Source organism: Miniopterus schreibersii, assembly GCF_964146895.1.
Source record: "Miniopterus schreibersii genome assembly, chromosome: 2".
NCBI classification, from domain to species: domain Eukaryota; kingdom Metazoa; phylum Chordata; class Mammalia; order Chiroptera; family Miniopteridae; genus Miniopterus; species Miniopterus schreibersii.
Window position 1 is genome coordinate 104153831 of NC_138102.1, and position 17648 is coordinate 104171478.

General features: G+C 45.5%; 1 protein-coding gene across 8 annotated transcripts in view; it reads right to left on the bottom strand.

Moving 5' to 3' along the window:
• Window positions 1-17648, bottom strand: part of CACNA1C (calcium voltage-gated channel subunit alpha1 C) — a 590073-nt gene that overhangs the window by 104001 nt on the left and 468424 nt on the right. For all 8 annotated transcript variants that reach the window (XM_081130589.1, XM_081130588.1, XM_081130587.1 and 5 more), the window contains 2 exons: window positions 10668-10828; window positions 9190-9415 (listed from right to left, as the gene is read on the bottom strand). In XM_081130589.1, the coding sequence (XP_080986715.1) occupies window positions 9190-9415; window positions 10668-10828 (387 nt within the window). The remainder of the gene's footprint in view (window positions 1-9189; window positions 9416-10667; window positions 10829-17648) is intronic.

Sequence of the window (17648 nt, forward strand, 5' to 3'; positions counted from 1 at the left end):
TGTTTTTTGTTTTTTTTTAAAAAGGCTCTGATCTGAAGATCCTGATTCAACAGCTGTAATTTGAGGCCCAGACACCTGTATTATTATTTTTTCTTTATTTTTTTGCCCCCTACACCCACTTTCATTCCTCCCACCACCATCACTACACTGTTACCTATGCCCATGAGTTCTCTTTTTTCATTTTTGCTCAATGCCTCCACCCCTCAACACCCCGCACCACCACCACCAGAGCTGTCCGCCTGCTCTCTATCTATGAATCGGCCTCTATTTTGCTTGTTAGTTCAGTTAGCTCATTAAATTCCACATATGAGCGAAATCATATGGTACTTGTCTTTCTCTGACTGGCTTATTTCACTTAGCATAATGCTCTCCAGGTCCATCTATGCTGTCACAAAGTGTAAAATGTTCTTCCTTTTTATGGCTGAGTAGTATTCCATGGGGTAAATGTACCACAGATGTTTTATCCACTCATCTACTGATGGACACTTGGGCTGCTTCCAAATCTTAGCTACTGTAAATATATGAACATAGGGGTGCATATATTCTTTTGAATTAGGTAGTCTATTCAATAAACGGTGCAGGGAAAATTGGACAGATAAATGCAAAAAAAGGAAACTAGACCACCTTGTACACTGCACACAAGAATAAACTCAAATGCTCTCCAGGAACATTTGGATTAAAGAATAAACTCAAATGCTCTCCAGGAGCAAATGGATTAAAGACTTTAACATTAAACTTGAAACCATTAAAATCCTAGAAGAAAACATAGGCAGTAATATCTTAGACATTTCTGGTAGCAATATTTTTTTTCTGATATATCTCCTCAGGCAAGGGAAACAAAAGAGAAACTAAACAAATGGGACCACATCAAACTAAAAAATTTTTACACAGCAAAGGAAACCATCAACAAAATGAAAAAACAACCCACTGAATGGGAGAACATATTTGCTGATATATCTGATAAGGGGTTAATATCTAAAATTTATAAAGAAATTATAAAGTTCAACACCTAAAACCCAAACAATCCAATTAAAAAATGGGCAAAGGACCTGAATAGACACTTCTCCAAAGAGGACCTACAGATTGCCAAGAGGCATATGAAAAGATGCTTAATGTCACTAATTATCAGAGAGATGCACATTAAAACCACAAAGAGATATCACCTCACACCTGTCGGAATGACTGCCATCAACAAATCAACAAATAACAAGTGCTGGCGAGGATGTGGAGAAAGGGAACCCTAGTGCACTGCTGGTGGGAATGCAGACTGGTGCAGCCACTGTGGAAAACAGTATGGAGTTACCTCAAAAATTAAAAATGGAACTGCCTTATGACCCAGAGATTCCACTTCTAGGAATTTATCTGAAGAAACTAGACCTGTATTATTAACAAGTGGCCCAGAGGATTCTGATACAGGCAAATTTGGGAAAATCTGTTTCACCACAGGGATGGTCTGAGCAGATAGGCTGTGGGTGGGTGGGGCTTCTTATAGTTACCAACCTTCTCTCTACGGTAAATAAACACTGGGGTCCTTCGTTATAGCTTGAGGGAAATCCCTTTCCCTTGGAAAAGGGGTGGGGGGACTACTCATGGCTGCTGGATGAGGCCTGGGTGCCTGTGAGAGGCCCAGTTCCAGATAAGGAAATGCCCTGTAGCAAAAGGAACGCAGCCTTGGTCGGCAGCAAGTGTGAGAACAGAGAAATCTCATGTCCCCGCGCTCCACACTGGCTCTCTGCGCTCCAGGTCACAGTCTGTGCTTCTTCCACTTAAGATGCTCCCAGCTTACGGCCACATATACAGTGAAGTGGTTTCACTGCTTGAAAGAGTGATATGCTAGCCACCCCCATTTCATCCTTCCTGCTGCACCCCAGGCAGGCGTGTCTCTCCAGAGAACCATTCCATAGTAAGTGACAGAAGCAGCTGGGCCACCAGGTTGGATGTCAACATGAACTCCTTTCTCCTTCCAAGCTGAGCCAGTCATACTCCCTCTGTTTGCAGAACAGTCGTACACATTTAGTTGTATCTGTTCTACAAGTGCTCTTAAGTGTTTTTCACTGTGACGGTCTTGTCTCTCCAGAACTGGCCCTCAGTTCTTGAGGGCAGAGACCAGAGGTTTTGTCCTTTCATTCTTTCCATCCCCAAATAAATTCTGTGTAACCCAGTACGAGTGGCGGACTGCCTGGGGCCCCAGTAGGCTAGAGGTTGTAGTAATGGTTCAGTTAAAGTAGGAAGCGAGAGAACCTCTCTGGGGCTAGATCACCCTTCCCGTTTACATCTCCAGCAGCGCTCCCAAATATGCTAGAAAAGAAGCTGTTGAAAACAGTGATTGCTTTTAAAAAATACTGATTCCCAGGCCCCCTGGAATCATGGAATCATAATCTCTGGTGCTGGGCCTCCCATGATTCTCATGCAACCACTATAACACGTGTCAGTCAACTGGTGTTTAGAAACCAGTAACTGTAGAGCATATTTATAATGAGAATTTCAGCTGTATCAGAAGGGTGTGTGTTGACATATAGATTAAGGTGGGAGAGGGAGGGGACATGGTGTGTGTGGTGGGAACAGGTGGTGTGGTGGCGGGACCTCACACACACACACTTTGCCTAACAATGAGAAGAGGCTACTTGCACCCCCATGTCATTTCTTTTCCGATAGGTCCCCTAAACTCACGAGTAGAGTTTCTGAGACTCCTGACTGTCCCACTGCCAGACCACGTGTCAAACTATTATGTAGCAAGAGAAGAGACTGGTGGTTGTCAGAGGCAGGGGTGGTGGTGGGTGGGCTGAAGGGGTGAAGGGGGTTAAAAGGTACAAACTTCCAGTTAAAAAATAACTTGGTCACGGGTATGCAATCTACAGCACAGGGACTGGAGTTACTAATACTGTCCTGCATGTTTGAAAGTTGCTAAGAGAGTTTAATCTTAAAGATCCTTCCATCACAAAATTTTTTTTGGTAACTATGTGTGGTAATGGATGTTAACTAGACTTACTGTGGTGATCATTTCACAATACAGCAGTCTCCGCACAGCCTCAGGGGATAGGTTCTAAGACCCCCGGTAGATGCTTGAAACCACAGATAGCACCGAACCCCATATATGCTATGTGTTTTCCTACACCAAAGTACACTTTATGGCTTCTCTTTGGCATATCTGAATTGCCTATATCACTACTCTTGGGCTTTGGGGCATTATTAAGTAAAATCAGGGTTACCTGAACACAAACCCTGAAAGAGCACGACAGTTGATCTGATAACTGAGACTAACTGAGCATGTACAGCGCTGGACTAAGGGACAATTCAAGTCCCGGGTTGGACAGAGATGGTGCTGCACAAGATTTCATCACATTCCTCAGAACACTGTGCAGTTTAAAATTACGAATTATTTCGGGTATCTTCCACTTAATATTTTGAGACCGTGGTTGACCTCAGGCAACTGAAACAAAGAAACCATGGATAAGGGGGACTACTGTATATACAAATATCAAATCATCCTGTTGTACACCTGAAACTAATATAATGTTATATGTCAATTATACCTCAATATAAAAAAAACAAAGAAAAAAAATGAATGTGTCTATTTACCCTACATGGCAATGGCTTTGAGACCCTTGGGGTAGGATTTCCAGAAGAGCACTGGGAACATGCGACTCCTTTTAGGAAGAGCTCCCATGCAAACCAAAGACCACGGGCTTGAGGGTCCGAGGCAGTCTTTGCTTAAGAGACAAACTGTAGCCAGGTACACTGGCGCCACCCACCTGTCACACAGGTAAGATGCGGTTGAGACAAATGGACATCGTTTGCCTTCAAACTCTTGTTGCTTCCCATTCAATCCCGGGCAGGGTGGGGGTTCGCCTGTGGCTGGCCCGCCACCTGCACTTTTGTCCCTTCGACATCATGAAGGTACCCATCCCAGAATGACCCCTTTCGTGGAGACAGCCAGAATGCAGGCTCTCGAGTCAGCGCTGCCTTCTCCACAGACCCTGCCTGGCCTGCGAGCTAGGCAGGTGGCCCATTTGCCTCTTTAGTAATGGCCCTTTGTGAGCTCTGAGCCTCCGTGGGCCTGAGAAGAGTGGGGCCAGAAGGTGGGGGGGAGAGGGAGGGGGCCGGATCTGACGCTCTCAGCGATATCCCAGCAGGGCAATGCTGCGAAGAGGCCGCAATTCGCCTGCGAAACTGCGCCGAGTCAGCCCAATTTCAAGTTTCAGGGCTAGGGTAGGGAGCAGAAGGGGAAAAACAGTAAGAGAAAGAAAGGGAGCTTAAGGTTTAAGAGGGAAACAGCAAGGTCTAAAGGGATTTTGGTGCACTAAAAACCAATTACATAAAAATGGAGGTACAATTAGTAAATTGGAATTATATCCAGATTTAATCTAACTGAATCTCTTCTTCCTCCCCCACGTCAGACTGGGCTGACATAGAGCAGACAAACTAGGTGCTGAAACTCAGCAACATTTAGAGCCCCGTCGAAGCAGGAGAAAGAACCCAATCCATCAGTGACCGGAAGGCCCACTGTCATGGGTGATTTTCCCAAAGATGACAAGGACTTTGGTCACCTGCATGCCTCTCCGTTCTCACTGAGGTCAGAATCCTGCCTTCCCTATTCTTTCCCATTCCAGAATGTCTCACTGGAAGCTCTATGAAGACTCAGAAATCAGCTGACTTACAGTCTGGTGCAGGGTTCCTAGTCTTGTTTTTTATTTTTTAAGTGAGACCCACAGAATGGATGACACTCATATGCACAGTATACTTCCTAAGGCATTCTCAGATTTTCACAAAACAAAAAAATGTAAGCACATCAATAATTCCTTTTCTTCATATACCATCTTAAAATTCCTCATACACCGGACTCCCTTCAGGCAGCATGGGGGAGCTGTAGGTCCACCCTGCTCTTGCCCATTCACAAAAGCATTTGGGAAGGCAAGTGACCACGAGGAAGGGTGTTACAGAACAATACTGAATTTATTTCTATTTTTTTAAAAAAGAAAACCCACATTTTAATATTTTACCTCTTAGCAAATTATTTGCTATACACTGTCCGACTGCTCTGGACATACTGCTGTGTCATGACATCATGGCTGAGCCACTGGTCTAGATCAGTATTGCTGACTCTCAGACCAAAGGCCCTGGGGTGGGAAGGGCAGCTTGGAATTACAGGGTGAAATCCATGGATCCTGTGTTCACCAAGCATCACAGCACCCTAAATAAATAGCTCATCTTGAATTTACACCACCACCCTCCAAATACATACAGGTGTGTAGGGATTAATATGATCCACCTTAATTTAAAAATTACTGAATTCATAGTAGCTCTTTATTATGAGATTTCTCAGTCAAGAACTATCAAAAGTACAATCTTAACATGGTTAGGTTAGGGGCTACAGTACATAGAAGAGGGTGGAGACGTAAGAATCAAGGTTTTGCCCTGGCTGGTGTGGCTTAGTTGGTTGGAGCGTCATCCAGTACATCAAAAGGTGCTGGGCTCCATTCCCGGTCAGGGCACATACCCGGGTTCCAGGTGAAGAAAAAAGAGAATCAAGGTTTCCAATTATATATAAAGGTTCAGCTTTTTAGGCAAAAAAGTGGACACAGAACAGCATCAGAAAATTAGGCCAGTGTTTCTCAAAGTGAGGTCACTGGACCACTGCATGGAACTCTCCAGTTGCTGGTCAAAATCTCTAGAGGTGGGTCCTTAATGAGACCTAATCAGTTCAACCAAGAGAATCACAATCACTGGCTCAGAATACACTGTGAAAAATAGCAGTGAGACATCGCAAGATACTCTCCAAGAGATTTTAAAAGAAGGAGAGATACACTTGTTTGAAGGCGAGACCATACACAGATGACCTGTCTCAAGGGACCTCTGAGCCCACCCCAGTCCATATCGTAGGCATTCTCTTGGTCTCTGGAGTGCATTAGAGACAAGGTTCACAGGGAGCATGGGATTCCCCCACATAGTTAGTCTTTCTGTTGTTTTCCAAAAGCCCCCAGGGAGTTTAGAGACTGGAAAACAGGGAGATGATGGTCTCTGCCAAAGCACTTCCAATTAGATAATGAAATTATTCTGTTTACAGAGTTTGTAGAGATATGAAAATAATACTAATTTTTCTCATGGAGGGACTATGGGAGATAAAGATAGATTTAAAAAAATTATTTCTTGGCAATAGTTTCAGATCAGAACTAGATAAATTGTTGATTAAAAATAGAATGAATGTTAAATCTCTTCAAGATTCTATGACAATATCTAAAAGCAAAATTCTTTTATATAGGAATTAAAAATAAAACAAATCCCCAAACACGTGGACTTTGAGAATTATTTAAGAGTCATTAGAAACTCCAAATTAAAAATAATTATCACCAGATCCCAGGAGGAGAAAGTAGAATCAGCAATTATCTAGCAACCAGAAGTAGTATGCTAAAAGCCCCCGAGTTCTATCTCAGGGACGCAGACAACAAGCCAGTTTAGCTGTCAACTCTGCAGCTCATGGTCATGAACTGCATAGAACTAGAAGTCAGAACTGCAAGCCAGGCCCACAAATGTGCCTTTTAATCCCCTGAACAGTTTGTGTGGCCTTGGACAAGTGCCTTAACTTTCTAAGCCTCATCTGCAAAGTGGGAATGATAATAGTAGTCCAGCCCCACCCTCTCTTACAGGTAACTGTGAGGATTAATGGAGCAAATGCACATGAGGTTCAATCACACTGTCTGGCACAGAGCTAGCCTCGATGCAAGTTAACAATGATTGTCATTATATTTCTGCTACTTTTATTTTAAACCAAGAATTTCCTGTAAAAAAACTTTAGAGAAAACACTCAAAGTGTTTCTGCATACACTGTGAGTGCATTATCTGATATTAAAGATTCCCCAGGGGTGCTCTCCTATTCCCAATTCCCACAGGGCTTGATACACAGTACTACACGGTGGACAAACAAAAGTAAGCGTGTGTGTATATGTTGGCCACCCTGAGCTCTTTTCTCCTTCTTCCCTCTCCTAATATCAGCAATTATAATGAGATTCATAATAAATGCTCCAGGAAGTGAACACTTTAAACAGCTTTTCTCTTCTGACCCTCAACAACGCCGCAGGAACAGTGTGTGCGTGGTGGTTGCTGAGAATACTTTGCAGAGAACGGTAACACCTCGGGATGTTTTATGGGCCCCCGATGACTCAGTCAGTCACGTTCAGAACACTCAGAGCAGCGTCTGCTTAGCTCCAGGTCCTTGAATGGGAGCTACCCACGCCAGTACCTTCCTCTAACACAATCCGGACGATGGTCTCAGCGCTCCTGTTATCAGTCACGCTCCCAAAGCAGAGACTCTTCGGGAGGGGAGGCTTGTATCTCTGGGGGGCATAGTTTGAACTCCCTCCCTGACAAGTGTTTCTAATATGGGTTGATCACAACCCACGGTGAGAAATATATATTATACTGCAATTCAGATGTATGTGCCAAAGATGATTAGGAAACAATGTGCGCGCTCAGGCGAGGCCTTCTGATCTTTTCTTATTCTACTTCATTTTTTCAAGAAAACCAAGGATATGGAGAAATTGGAACCTTCATACGTCACTGATGGGAATGTAAAATGGCCTAGTCTCTGGAAAACAGTGATGTGTCCTCAAAATCTTAAACAGAGAGTTATTAAGTGACCTGGACATTCTACTGCTAAGTACGTACCCAAGAGAAGTGGAAACATACTTATATACAAAAACCTCAACATCAGTTGCATTATTCATAGTAGCCAAAAGGTAGCTATAAACCAAATGTCCCCCCACCGAGCAATGAGTAAACAAAATGGGGTATATATCCCTACGATGGAAGGCCACTCGGCCACAGAAAGGAATGGAGTGCTAGCCACGCCACAAAGCGGGGACACCTGAGACCATTACGCCAAGTGAAAGAAGTCAGACACGAACACCACGCATTGCGTGAGTTCACACAGCTCAACCGTCCAGATCGGGCAAATCTACAGGGATAGAAAGTAAATTAGTGGTTGCTACTGGAAGGAAGATGGGTGAATGAGGAGTGGGTGTGGGGTCTCTTCTTGGGGTGATGAAAATGGTCTAGCCTTGGCTGGTTTTGCTCCGTGGTTAGAGCTTCGACCCTCGAACTGAAGGATCTTGGGTTCGATTCCGGTCATTGGCAAGTACCTCGGTTGCAGGCTCAATCCCCGGCCCTGGTCGGGGTGCATGCGGGAGGCAACCAATCGATGTGTCTTTCTCACATCCATGTTTCTCTTTCTCTGTCTCTCCCCCTCCCTTCCATTCTCTCTAAAATATCAATGGAAAAAATATCCCTGGGTGAGTATTAACAATAAATAAATAAAATGGTCTAACCAGACTGTGGTGATGGCTGCAAAACTCTGAATACATATAAACAATGAATTGTATAAAGAGAGTATGTGAATTATATCTCAATAAAGCAGTTTAAAAATGATGGTTGTAATCCAATAAACTGACTTCGTCATCCCAAATGGGTCACAGCAGTTGAAAATGATTGTCCTAGAGCAGGCCTCCCACTCCCGTCCCCTGCCCCCGCCTGTCCTCTACAGGAGAATCCCTGCTTGACCTGGCAGATGGACAGAGGGAGGGATAAGCGTGTGGAAGGAGGGATGAAGCCCTCTGTGGCACAATATCCGTCGCCCTTCCTCAGTTGAGGAACCTCGACTGCATCTGTGGCAGCACACGCCCAGGTAAAGACCATGTCTCTGCCTCTCACAGAGGGGTGGCCACGAGGACAGAGCTTGTGGTGAGATTTCTGGGAGAGCTCTGGAGGGAGCTGACTCAGTGGGGTTGGTGTCACCTTTGCCACTCTCCCCACTCCTTTCCTCAGATTGGAACATGATGGTTCAATCTCCAGAAGCCACCTTGTGACCTTGAGGTGGAAGGCAGGCCTAAGGCTGGCAAAGCCAAGAACAGGAGACTGGGTGCCGATGCCTTCTTGAAGCCACCTGGGCTGCCCACCTCTGGGCTTTCTTCATGTGACTGAGCAAATCCCTAATTTGCTTATACCACTGAGCTGTCTCTGGTACCAGTAGTCAAAGGGATTTCTAAATGACATGCCATCTAAATGAATCAAAGCTCCTGCACTGATGTGAGCCGAGGACAGACCCATCTAGAAAGAGCAGCGGCTCACCCACCCAGGCCTTTGGGCCGCCCTGCCACCTGAAGAACTTCTCCGAGTCCCGTGTCTGAAGGGAAATACCTGGTGATTTTAAATATCCTCAGGAGCCGAACGCATCTCAGCACAGAGATGCCCAAGGGAGACATAACCTTGGTCTCCACCAGGATGGTCTCCAGGATGCCCCCGCACACGATGAAGCAGTCGAAGCGGTTGAAGAGGGACACGAAGTAGGCCTGCAGGCCCAGGCTGTACATCTTCAGCAGCATCTCCGCAGTGAAAAGGGCCAGGAGTGCCTTGTTGGCCGTGTCTGGCAGGTTCAGGGATAGGGTGGGATCCAAACAGGTATGAGAGGAAGGAAAGCGGGGAAGGAGGGGAAAGAAAACACAGTAATTAACACCACTGGAAGAAAAAAGAAACTCTCCCTTCCCAGCCAGGACACCTCTCCATCCACTGCCTCCAAAACAGAACAATTAGGGCCAAATCAACAGGAAAGGGGTATTTAGTTATAAGCACAAGTATTTATTAAGTACAGCAGTCTCCCCTTATCCTTGGGAGATACGTTCCAAGACCCCCAGCGGATGCCTGAAACCGCGGATAGTACTGATTCCTATGTACACTGAGTTTTTCCTATAACTGTATATATATACCCTAAGAGTATGAGATTTCACTATACTACTCAGAATAGTGTGCAACTTTAAAATGTGTGAATTGTTTCTTTATGGAATTTTTCCATTTAATATTTTCAGACCATGATTGACTACAGGCAACTGAAACCTCAGAAAGTGAAACTGAGAATAAGGGGGCTACTGCATCTACTCCAAAGGCTTTGCAGGCCTTGTTTTTTTCCTCCTCACAGCAGCTCTGTGAGGCAGGTATTATTGTCATCATGCCCATTGTTCAGATATAAGAAGTGAGGCTCAGAGAGATGAGTAATCCACCCAAACCAGCAAGCCAAGAGGTGAAGCCGGGCCATCGGAGTCTGGGATGTAGCCCCTGTGACTGCCTGGCTCCCTGGGAGTGGTGCCGAGGCCCTGGCTAGTGAGATCCTCTCCAAGGGGTCTGGGGAAGGGCATGGGCACTACCTGCCCACTGAGGACAGCTTCCTGTGCTCAGGCCACTGCTGTCCTTTCCCCTGCCTTTTGTTCACCTCATCCTCACATGTGCTGGGAAGCCCACCGGGACCTACCACCACATATACCTGGATGCAACAGTAAAGCCCGAAGGATTGAAAATCCATTCTGGGAAATTGGCAGCCAAGGGTGTGAGATAGCCAAACAAGGTGCAGAATGTGCCCTTGTCACCTGGACCCAACAATGACTGTTGGGACAGGCAGATCCTGTGGACCCAGCTGGTGAGCCACACCTATTTATAACAAGGTTGTGCATTTTACTGTGCGGCTTTCAGGCTGCCAGGCCCTTGGTGTACCCAGCATGGCACCTGGGAAGAGCTGGGGCCACTGACTGCTTTCCTGTCCACCTTCTGCCTGTGGCTGTCCCCTCCCTGGGATTCAGGGCTGAGCTGGCCAGTGAACCAGGATGGCGCCAGGTGCTGCCTCTCACCTTGGACTTCTGTGAGCCAGTGAGGCTGGTTGTAATGCTCTGAGGCAATGGTGAGCGTGTTGAGGAACACCAGGAAAATCACCAGCCAGTAGAAGACGTTGGACTTGACTGCGGCGCGACACTTTCTTCTGCAGAACCGATTCCACCGGCGCCAGTAGCGACTGGAAAGGGTGGGAAAGGAGAGAAGGGTGGGAGGAAGCGGGCTATGAAATTCACATTTCTTGCAATCTGAAAGGCTCCACTGTGGTTTCCTTTCACCTCTTGACTGACTGGCCTCACTAGAGCAGTGCGGCCTGCTGCCGAGGAGATAAGCTTTCAAGTTAATGGGGAGCTGCCTCTTAGCTTTGTGGCCGTGGGTATGTCCCTGCTCCTTCCTAAGCTTCAGTCCTCTCATCTGTGAAATGGGAACAGGGCCAATAGCACAGGATTGTTGTGGGAATTGATGGAATACTGTCTAAGGTGTCTAGCATAAAGCTGAGGGTGGTCAAAAATGGACAATATTTTTTTTTAGAATAGTGGCATTGTTAGGAACAGTTTTGAAGTATTAGTAGTGATGGTAGTAGCAGGACTCGTAACAGTCACCATTAACAAAACCTCACATGTACTCGGTACCATAGTAGACACTTCTCATGCCTTCTCCCTAATTCTTAAAGAACTTTGCAAAGCAGGCATTATCCTGATTTTGAGGAGGAGAAACTAAGGGTTAAGTCCCCTGAGCACTGTTGCACAGTGGCAGTGCCAGCCGTGTTCTTCTCCCAGCCCCTGTCTTGCCCTTACTCCATGCTGCCTCGTCTGCAAAGTGTAAGGGCTGAGTCCGGACCAGAGGCGGTTTGCTTTTTGGGGTTACAGAAACTTTTGAGAGTCTGATGAATGTTTAGATGTTCAGAAAAATGAGGGCACCCCTCCACACGCACACCTCTACATACAAGCTCACGCAGCACCCGGCCCCTTGAAGCTCAGCCACGGTCCATGCAATGTTCCGTGGTCTCCTGGTTAGAGACTTTGTCCGTGATTCTCTAACCTGGTTGTGCACAGAGTTACCTGGGAAAGCTTGAAGAGATACCTGAGAAACCCCACCTGTACCCAGGTCCTAAGCCCAAACCAATAAAATCTGATTTTCTGCGGGATGGGTACTTTCTAAATATCAAAAAAATACCACTGGTATTTTTAAAATTCCCCAAATGATTCTACTGTGCAACCATGACTGAGAACCACCAAGAAAAGAGTCGCATCTTATAATTTTATGGTGGAGCATTTTAAAGCTTTTCCCTGATTTCACCCTCATGATGCAGAGAAAATATACAGCTCTATGTGGTAACTCTGTTGACCAAACGTTTGCCAAGCGCCTGCACTGCAAAGGAGAGGAGGACCGGGTGCTGGCGCGGTGCCTGGGGGGAGCTGCAGAGGGCCGTGCTAAGGACTTTGAGAGGGAAAATCACATGACAAGATTTGATTTCAAAGCCAACCAACCAACAGAAACAGCCACTCTGTCAACTTCTCCACAAGCAACAGGATGAAGAATGCTCTCTCGGCCGCGTGGGTTGCAGAGGACGAGGCAGTGGCTTTACTCATGGAAAAGAGGACACTGAGTTGACACCAATTTTGGAGGCAAAACCAAGAGGCCTCTGCACCTGACTGGAAGTGCAGGGTGAGAGAGAAAGGGACAGAAGGGATGGCCAAGTTCCTAGCTGGGGCGATTAGGAAGAGGGGCTCGTCTAACTGATGCAGGTACAGATAAGGAGAGGTGCTCTGGGCAGGGAGGTGGCTCTGAGGAGAAAGGTGGGGCGCTCGGCTCAGGAAATACATCTGAGGGGCTCGTAGGACATGTGGAGAGAGACCCAGCAGGCAGCTGAAGATGGGAGAAATAGACGGTTTGGGTAATAAAAAAGGCAGAGTGAGAAACAGAATTGTGGAGCAGTTGTCCATGAACATCTGTATTCACATCTGTATTCTAGGTTTCCAGGGACGGAGACCTCTGCTGTTTAAGGCTCCCTTCACCCATTCCAGATTGCTTCTACCTACTGTCCATGAAAAATCCTGTTACCAAACCTTGGTTAAAATCTACGATGAGATTAGAGAAGTGAGGAGTATATCTACAAAGGGTGTGGTTTCCTGAGAACCCTGTTTTTGGTTTGCAGAGCAGGGAGGGAAGAAAGGGTTAATTAAGCTGTGTTCTGCTCTGACCTCTGTATTGCTGTGGGTACTAGAATGCCCTCTCCAGTGAGCACCACACCTTTGTAGGGGACACTAACCTGCTACCTGGGGGAAATTCACTACACAGAGAAGAAATTCTCAGGGTCAGAAAATTACAGTTTCCAAATGCACTTAGGGAGGCTTGCATCCTCACACATACTACCCTGGGCAAGCGTGAGGATGCGAGAGGGTGAAGGGAGGGGTGCAGGAAGGGGACAAGAGTCCCAGGTGGTTGGTCCTCAGTGAGCGGTGACTTTTGGAGGTGGCCAGACCTCGGTACTGAGTTGTCTTTCTGGCCTAGGCAGAACGCTGCTTCTTTCCTGCTACTGTGGTTATTAATATTGTGGAGAAATCTGGTAACACAATTTTTTCCCTGAAAAATCTTCAGGACAAACTCATACCTGACCTTAAATAGCTTACACTATAGTTTCCAAAAATTGCTTTAAATAGATACAAGGTAATGTTCCAGACATCGCTGGTACTTGTTGTTCAGAGTCTAAAGGAATCAAGTTTACTTTCAGGACATGGGAGCCAACTTGGAGTCAGTTTATGCTGAGAACTTAGATTAAGCTCCTCTTTCCCCAAGTTCGGGGGTAGTGGCTGTGGGATGTGACATGGTCAGGCCTGTGCATGGGTCTGGAACGGCTCTGCTCAAACCCCTGAAGGAGAGGCTGTCACAGACAGGCCAGTAGCTCCTAAGTGTGCTGTTCCCGTGCACAGCCATTCAGGAGAGTCACGTGGATCTGAGCTGGGTGGGGGTGGGGGTAATCACTACCCCGAGAAAGTATTTAAAGATAATTATACACCTCCCACTCTTCAAAATATAGCTTTGCTTGACAACTGGTTTCCTGGCAACGCTTCCTACTGTGTAATAAATGTAATGGTTTATTAGAATGTGTGAATTTATTTGTGTTTACATATGCACGGAGGATATAGAAATTAAATGATAAAATAGGGAGGAGAAATGTGCCTGCTGTTTACGGTCCCCTCACACTAACTGGGAAAGTCATTTACTCTAGAAATAGAACTTTCCATATGTAGACATAGGCTAGAAGGATGGATAGGGCTGTCCAATCCACTTCCACACCGCTGCCTTCCCACAGGAAATTTCTGCTCGCTCACCCCAACCTCCTTACCTCTTCCCAATACTGGGCCCTGCTCTTGCGTTTCCACCTACAGGGACTGTACCCCAAGCCTCAGGACCCCCCTTCCATGTCCTGTCCATCCAGCCTCTCCACGGTGCACTTTTCTAGTCTTCCCATACTGAACTGCCAGACTCATTGGTGGCCTTATTGTAGTTATATATTCAAGAAATGCTTACTAACCCCCTACCATGGTTAGTACTAGCTGGTCAGCAGCATGATAGGCACAGCCTTTGTCTGCATGAAACCCATGTGGGTGATCAGATCACTAAGCAAGGAACCGCAGAGGCGCTTAATGCCAAGGGGCTCAGCAGAGCACATCAACAATGGGCATCCTAGCCAACCACAGAGGAGCCAGAAACGGTCCCCAGGAAATGGCTTCCCGGTTATCTTGTACTGTATGGCTCTCCAGTGAGCTCATAGGTCCTTGAGGGGAAGGCACCATGTCTTGCACTTTGTTAGAGATGCACAGTACAGATCCGTCCCCCTCACATGGTCAGAGCACCTGCTGACACGCTGGCAGAGCTGCAGAAACAGGCTCTCCGCAGACTTACTGCCTCTCACGACCCAGGGATGAGGGAGGGTGTGAGGAGAGGGCAGTGCTCCTGAAAGATCTTGCTTGGCACACAATTTTTGACAGTCATCTAGAATAACAGACGACGTTAAAATGGTAGACACTTCAGGCTTTTTCTAGTGGCTACAGAACTGAGAACAAGCAACACAGCAAATCATTACATTTAATTATTTTATATATAAGTAACTTAAAATGGACTATTAGAGACAGTGGGCAAGTCTGGGTGCCTTGCTGCTCATGGGGCAGCAGAAGTGAAGGGAACGCTGGAGGCACACTGCACTGAACACAGTGCAAAGCAGTCCTCCGGAATTCTAGAACCGTGGGTCCACTCAGAACTGTAAAACGGGGGTCTGGAAGCTCCAGCAGGTTACCGGATTAATCCCTTCAACATGCATAAGACTTTCTGAATCATTTCTTCCCAAACTGTTTAAATCCTGTTCCGAACAGTGAGCCACAAATGTTGCAAAATTCCTTATTGTAGCTAATTCCTAATATTGTAAGTCATTACTTTGCAGAATTTTCCCTAAAAACTCTGTTCTAATATTTCTTTTACATAAACTGTACCTTTGTATCACTCAGTTTTGCAAATTTCAAAATAGGCTAATTCGAAGCTGAAATTCTATTACTTGTCATGGTTAAACTGAGTAAATGATCAGGAGTACTTGGATTTTTTTTAACTCAAATTTTAGATTATTATTTTTTTTTCTTTTTAAATTTTAAAAATATATCTTTATTGATTACAGAGAGAGCAAAGGAGTGGGAGAGAGAGAGAGAGATAGAAACATCAATGATGAGAGTCATTGATCAAGCCTGCAACCGGGCATGTGCCCTGACCGGGAATCGAACCCTGATCGCCTGGATCCTAGGTCAAAGCTCAACCGCTGAGCCACGCCCGGCCAGGCAAAGATTATTTTTCTTTTTATGGAGTAAAACTGTTTAAAAGGTTATTTCTGAGTTGCAAAAATTCTCTCTCCATTTTTCCCCCGTCTTATCTGGCTTTCTCCTGTATTCTCCCATTCAATCTTGGCTACTACAATCAGACATCAGAAAGTGTGAGGACATGTTTTCTTGCATCTGTAGTGGAAACCTGAGCAGCACACAGAAATTGCTCCGGGTCTACTTGATAATTTTCATGGCATGTTCAATCCATGGCCAGCCTTTGGTATTTTCTAAACAGACACCACCAAAGACTCTACACTCGAAGCCACCATGTGATAGCTGTTGAGCCCTTGGTGGCTACACTCTGCTGCAGTAGCCACTGGCCACTTGTGGCTACTGAGCACTTGAAATGTGGCCAGTTCAAATGAGACATGAAATAAGTATAAAATACACACTGGATTTCGAAGACTTAGCATAAAAACTAAATGTAAAATATCTCAATAATTTTGAAGTTAATTACAAGTTGAAATGATAATGTTTTAGAAACACTGGGTTAAATTAATTATATTAAGATTAATTTCATCTGTTTTTTTACTTTTTTAACATGACTACTAGAAACATTTAAAAAGTGCAAGTGTGGCTTGCATTATATTTCTGTGCACTAGCACTGACGTAGAGCTATCCACCCAAGTCCAGGATACAGTAGCTAAGCAGAAACGGGGTGGAATGTTCCTGGGCAGGACCTTATCACTAAGATGGTACAGTAGTTAGCAGCATGGGTCCTGGTTGTGGGCTCTGACTCGGCCACATATGAGCCACGTGGCCCCGGCCTCTAAGCCTCAGTAGCCTCATCTGAAAATGTGTTTAGCGATAGTGCCAACCTACTAGTGATAAGTCTTTCGGGAATACAAAGTCTTTTCTTTGCATTCCCCTTGTATCTTGAATAGTAGCTGCAGAGGGAGAAACCCTTCCCAGAAGTCCAACAGTTGCTATACAGGAGGTTAGGTATGGAGCAGGTCGAGCCAAGTCTCAAAGCTGAGCAGAGAGTCAAAGGTTTAGGGGACCACTGTTCCTCTCCTCTTCTTCAAAAGCACAGGTTACATGAGAGATCACTGGATAAAACTGCTCCCAGAGTCTGCTGAGTAATCTCTCATTAGACAGAGTCCATACAAATATGTAATTTCTTGTCATCCTCCAGATCATATTGATCTATTCATTCATTCACTCATTCATTTGTTCATTTATGATTCACTGATTTGCATGTCATGAGAATGATGTTTTGGAAATATTTTCAAATATATTTTTATCCCTTTTCTACTGTATGTATGGGGGCTTTGGAATTAGCAGAAACACAAAATGCTTTCTCAGCTTTGCTGTCAGATTAGATATTTTGCTTGAGTATGTGTCAAACCTGTTGTCTTACTGAGGCAAGACTGTTCATTCACTCAACCATTCATTCATTCACTCAGCAAATACAAGGGTGGGCAAAAGTAGGTTTACAGTTGTGAGTACGCGAAACAGCTTATTCCTGTAGTATTATTTATTAATTATTGTATTATTTTCCATATGAACAACTGTAAACCTACTTTTGCCCACCCCTGAATTTATTCAGTCCTGTTATGTACCAGCCACATCTCCAGATACTGGAGATAAAGCAGCAAATTCAGGCATTATTATTGCGAGAGAAAGGACTTTTAAATTTTTAGAGCTCCCTTTCATTAATAAGAGTGAGGCCTGAAATACTTGGCCCTTGATTTTTTATGTAAAAGGGGTCTTGAGAGAAAGAGGAAGGGGAGAACAGCCTGTGTCTTCCAGTTATAGTGGAAATATGGGAGAAAGGAGGTGTCAGAAGTAGAGGAGGAAGGCAGACACCAGAGTCCTTGGTGTCCGGCCTAAGAGCTTAGAGGTCTCTTTAGTCCGGGAAGGCCCAGGGATGATGGGGCTGGTTGGTAGCCTCCACCGGGTACAGTATAGGGGGTCTCCAGGACCCTGGGGGAATGTCAGCCGTTGGCTTAGAGCTCGATCTAGGCTGGTGCAGAGACAGTGATGGGAGACAGGTAGGTAGGTGAGCCTGCTTAGTGTTCCCCGTAGCTTGTTCACGGAGTGTGAGGGACCCAGAGGTGTCCGTGCACTCACATGAGGCATGGAGGTGCTAACATTGGTGGACCAACAGAGCTTGGGGATGGAGATTTC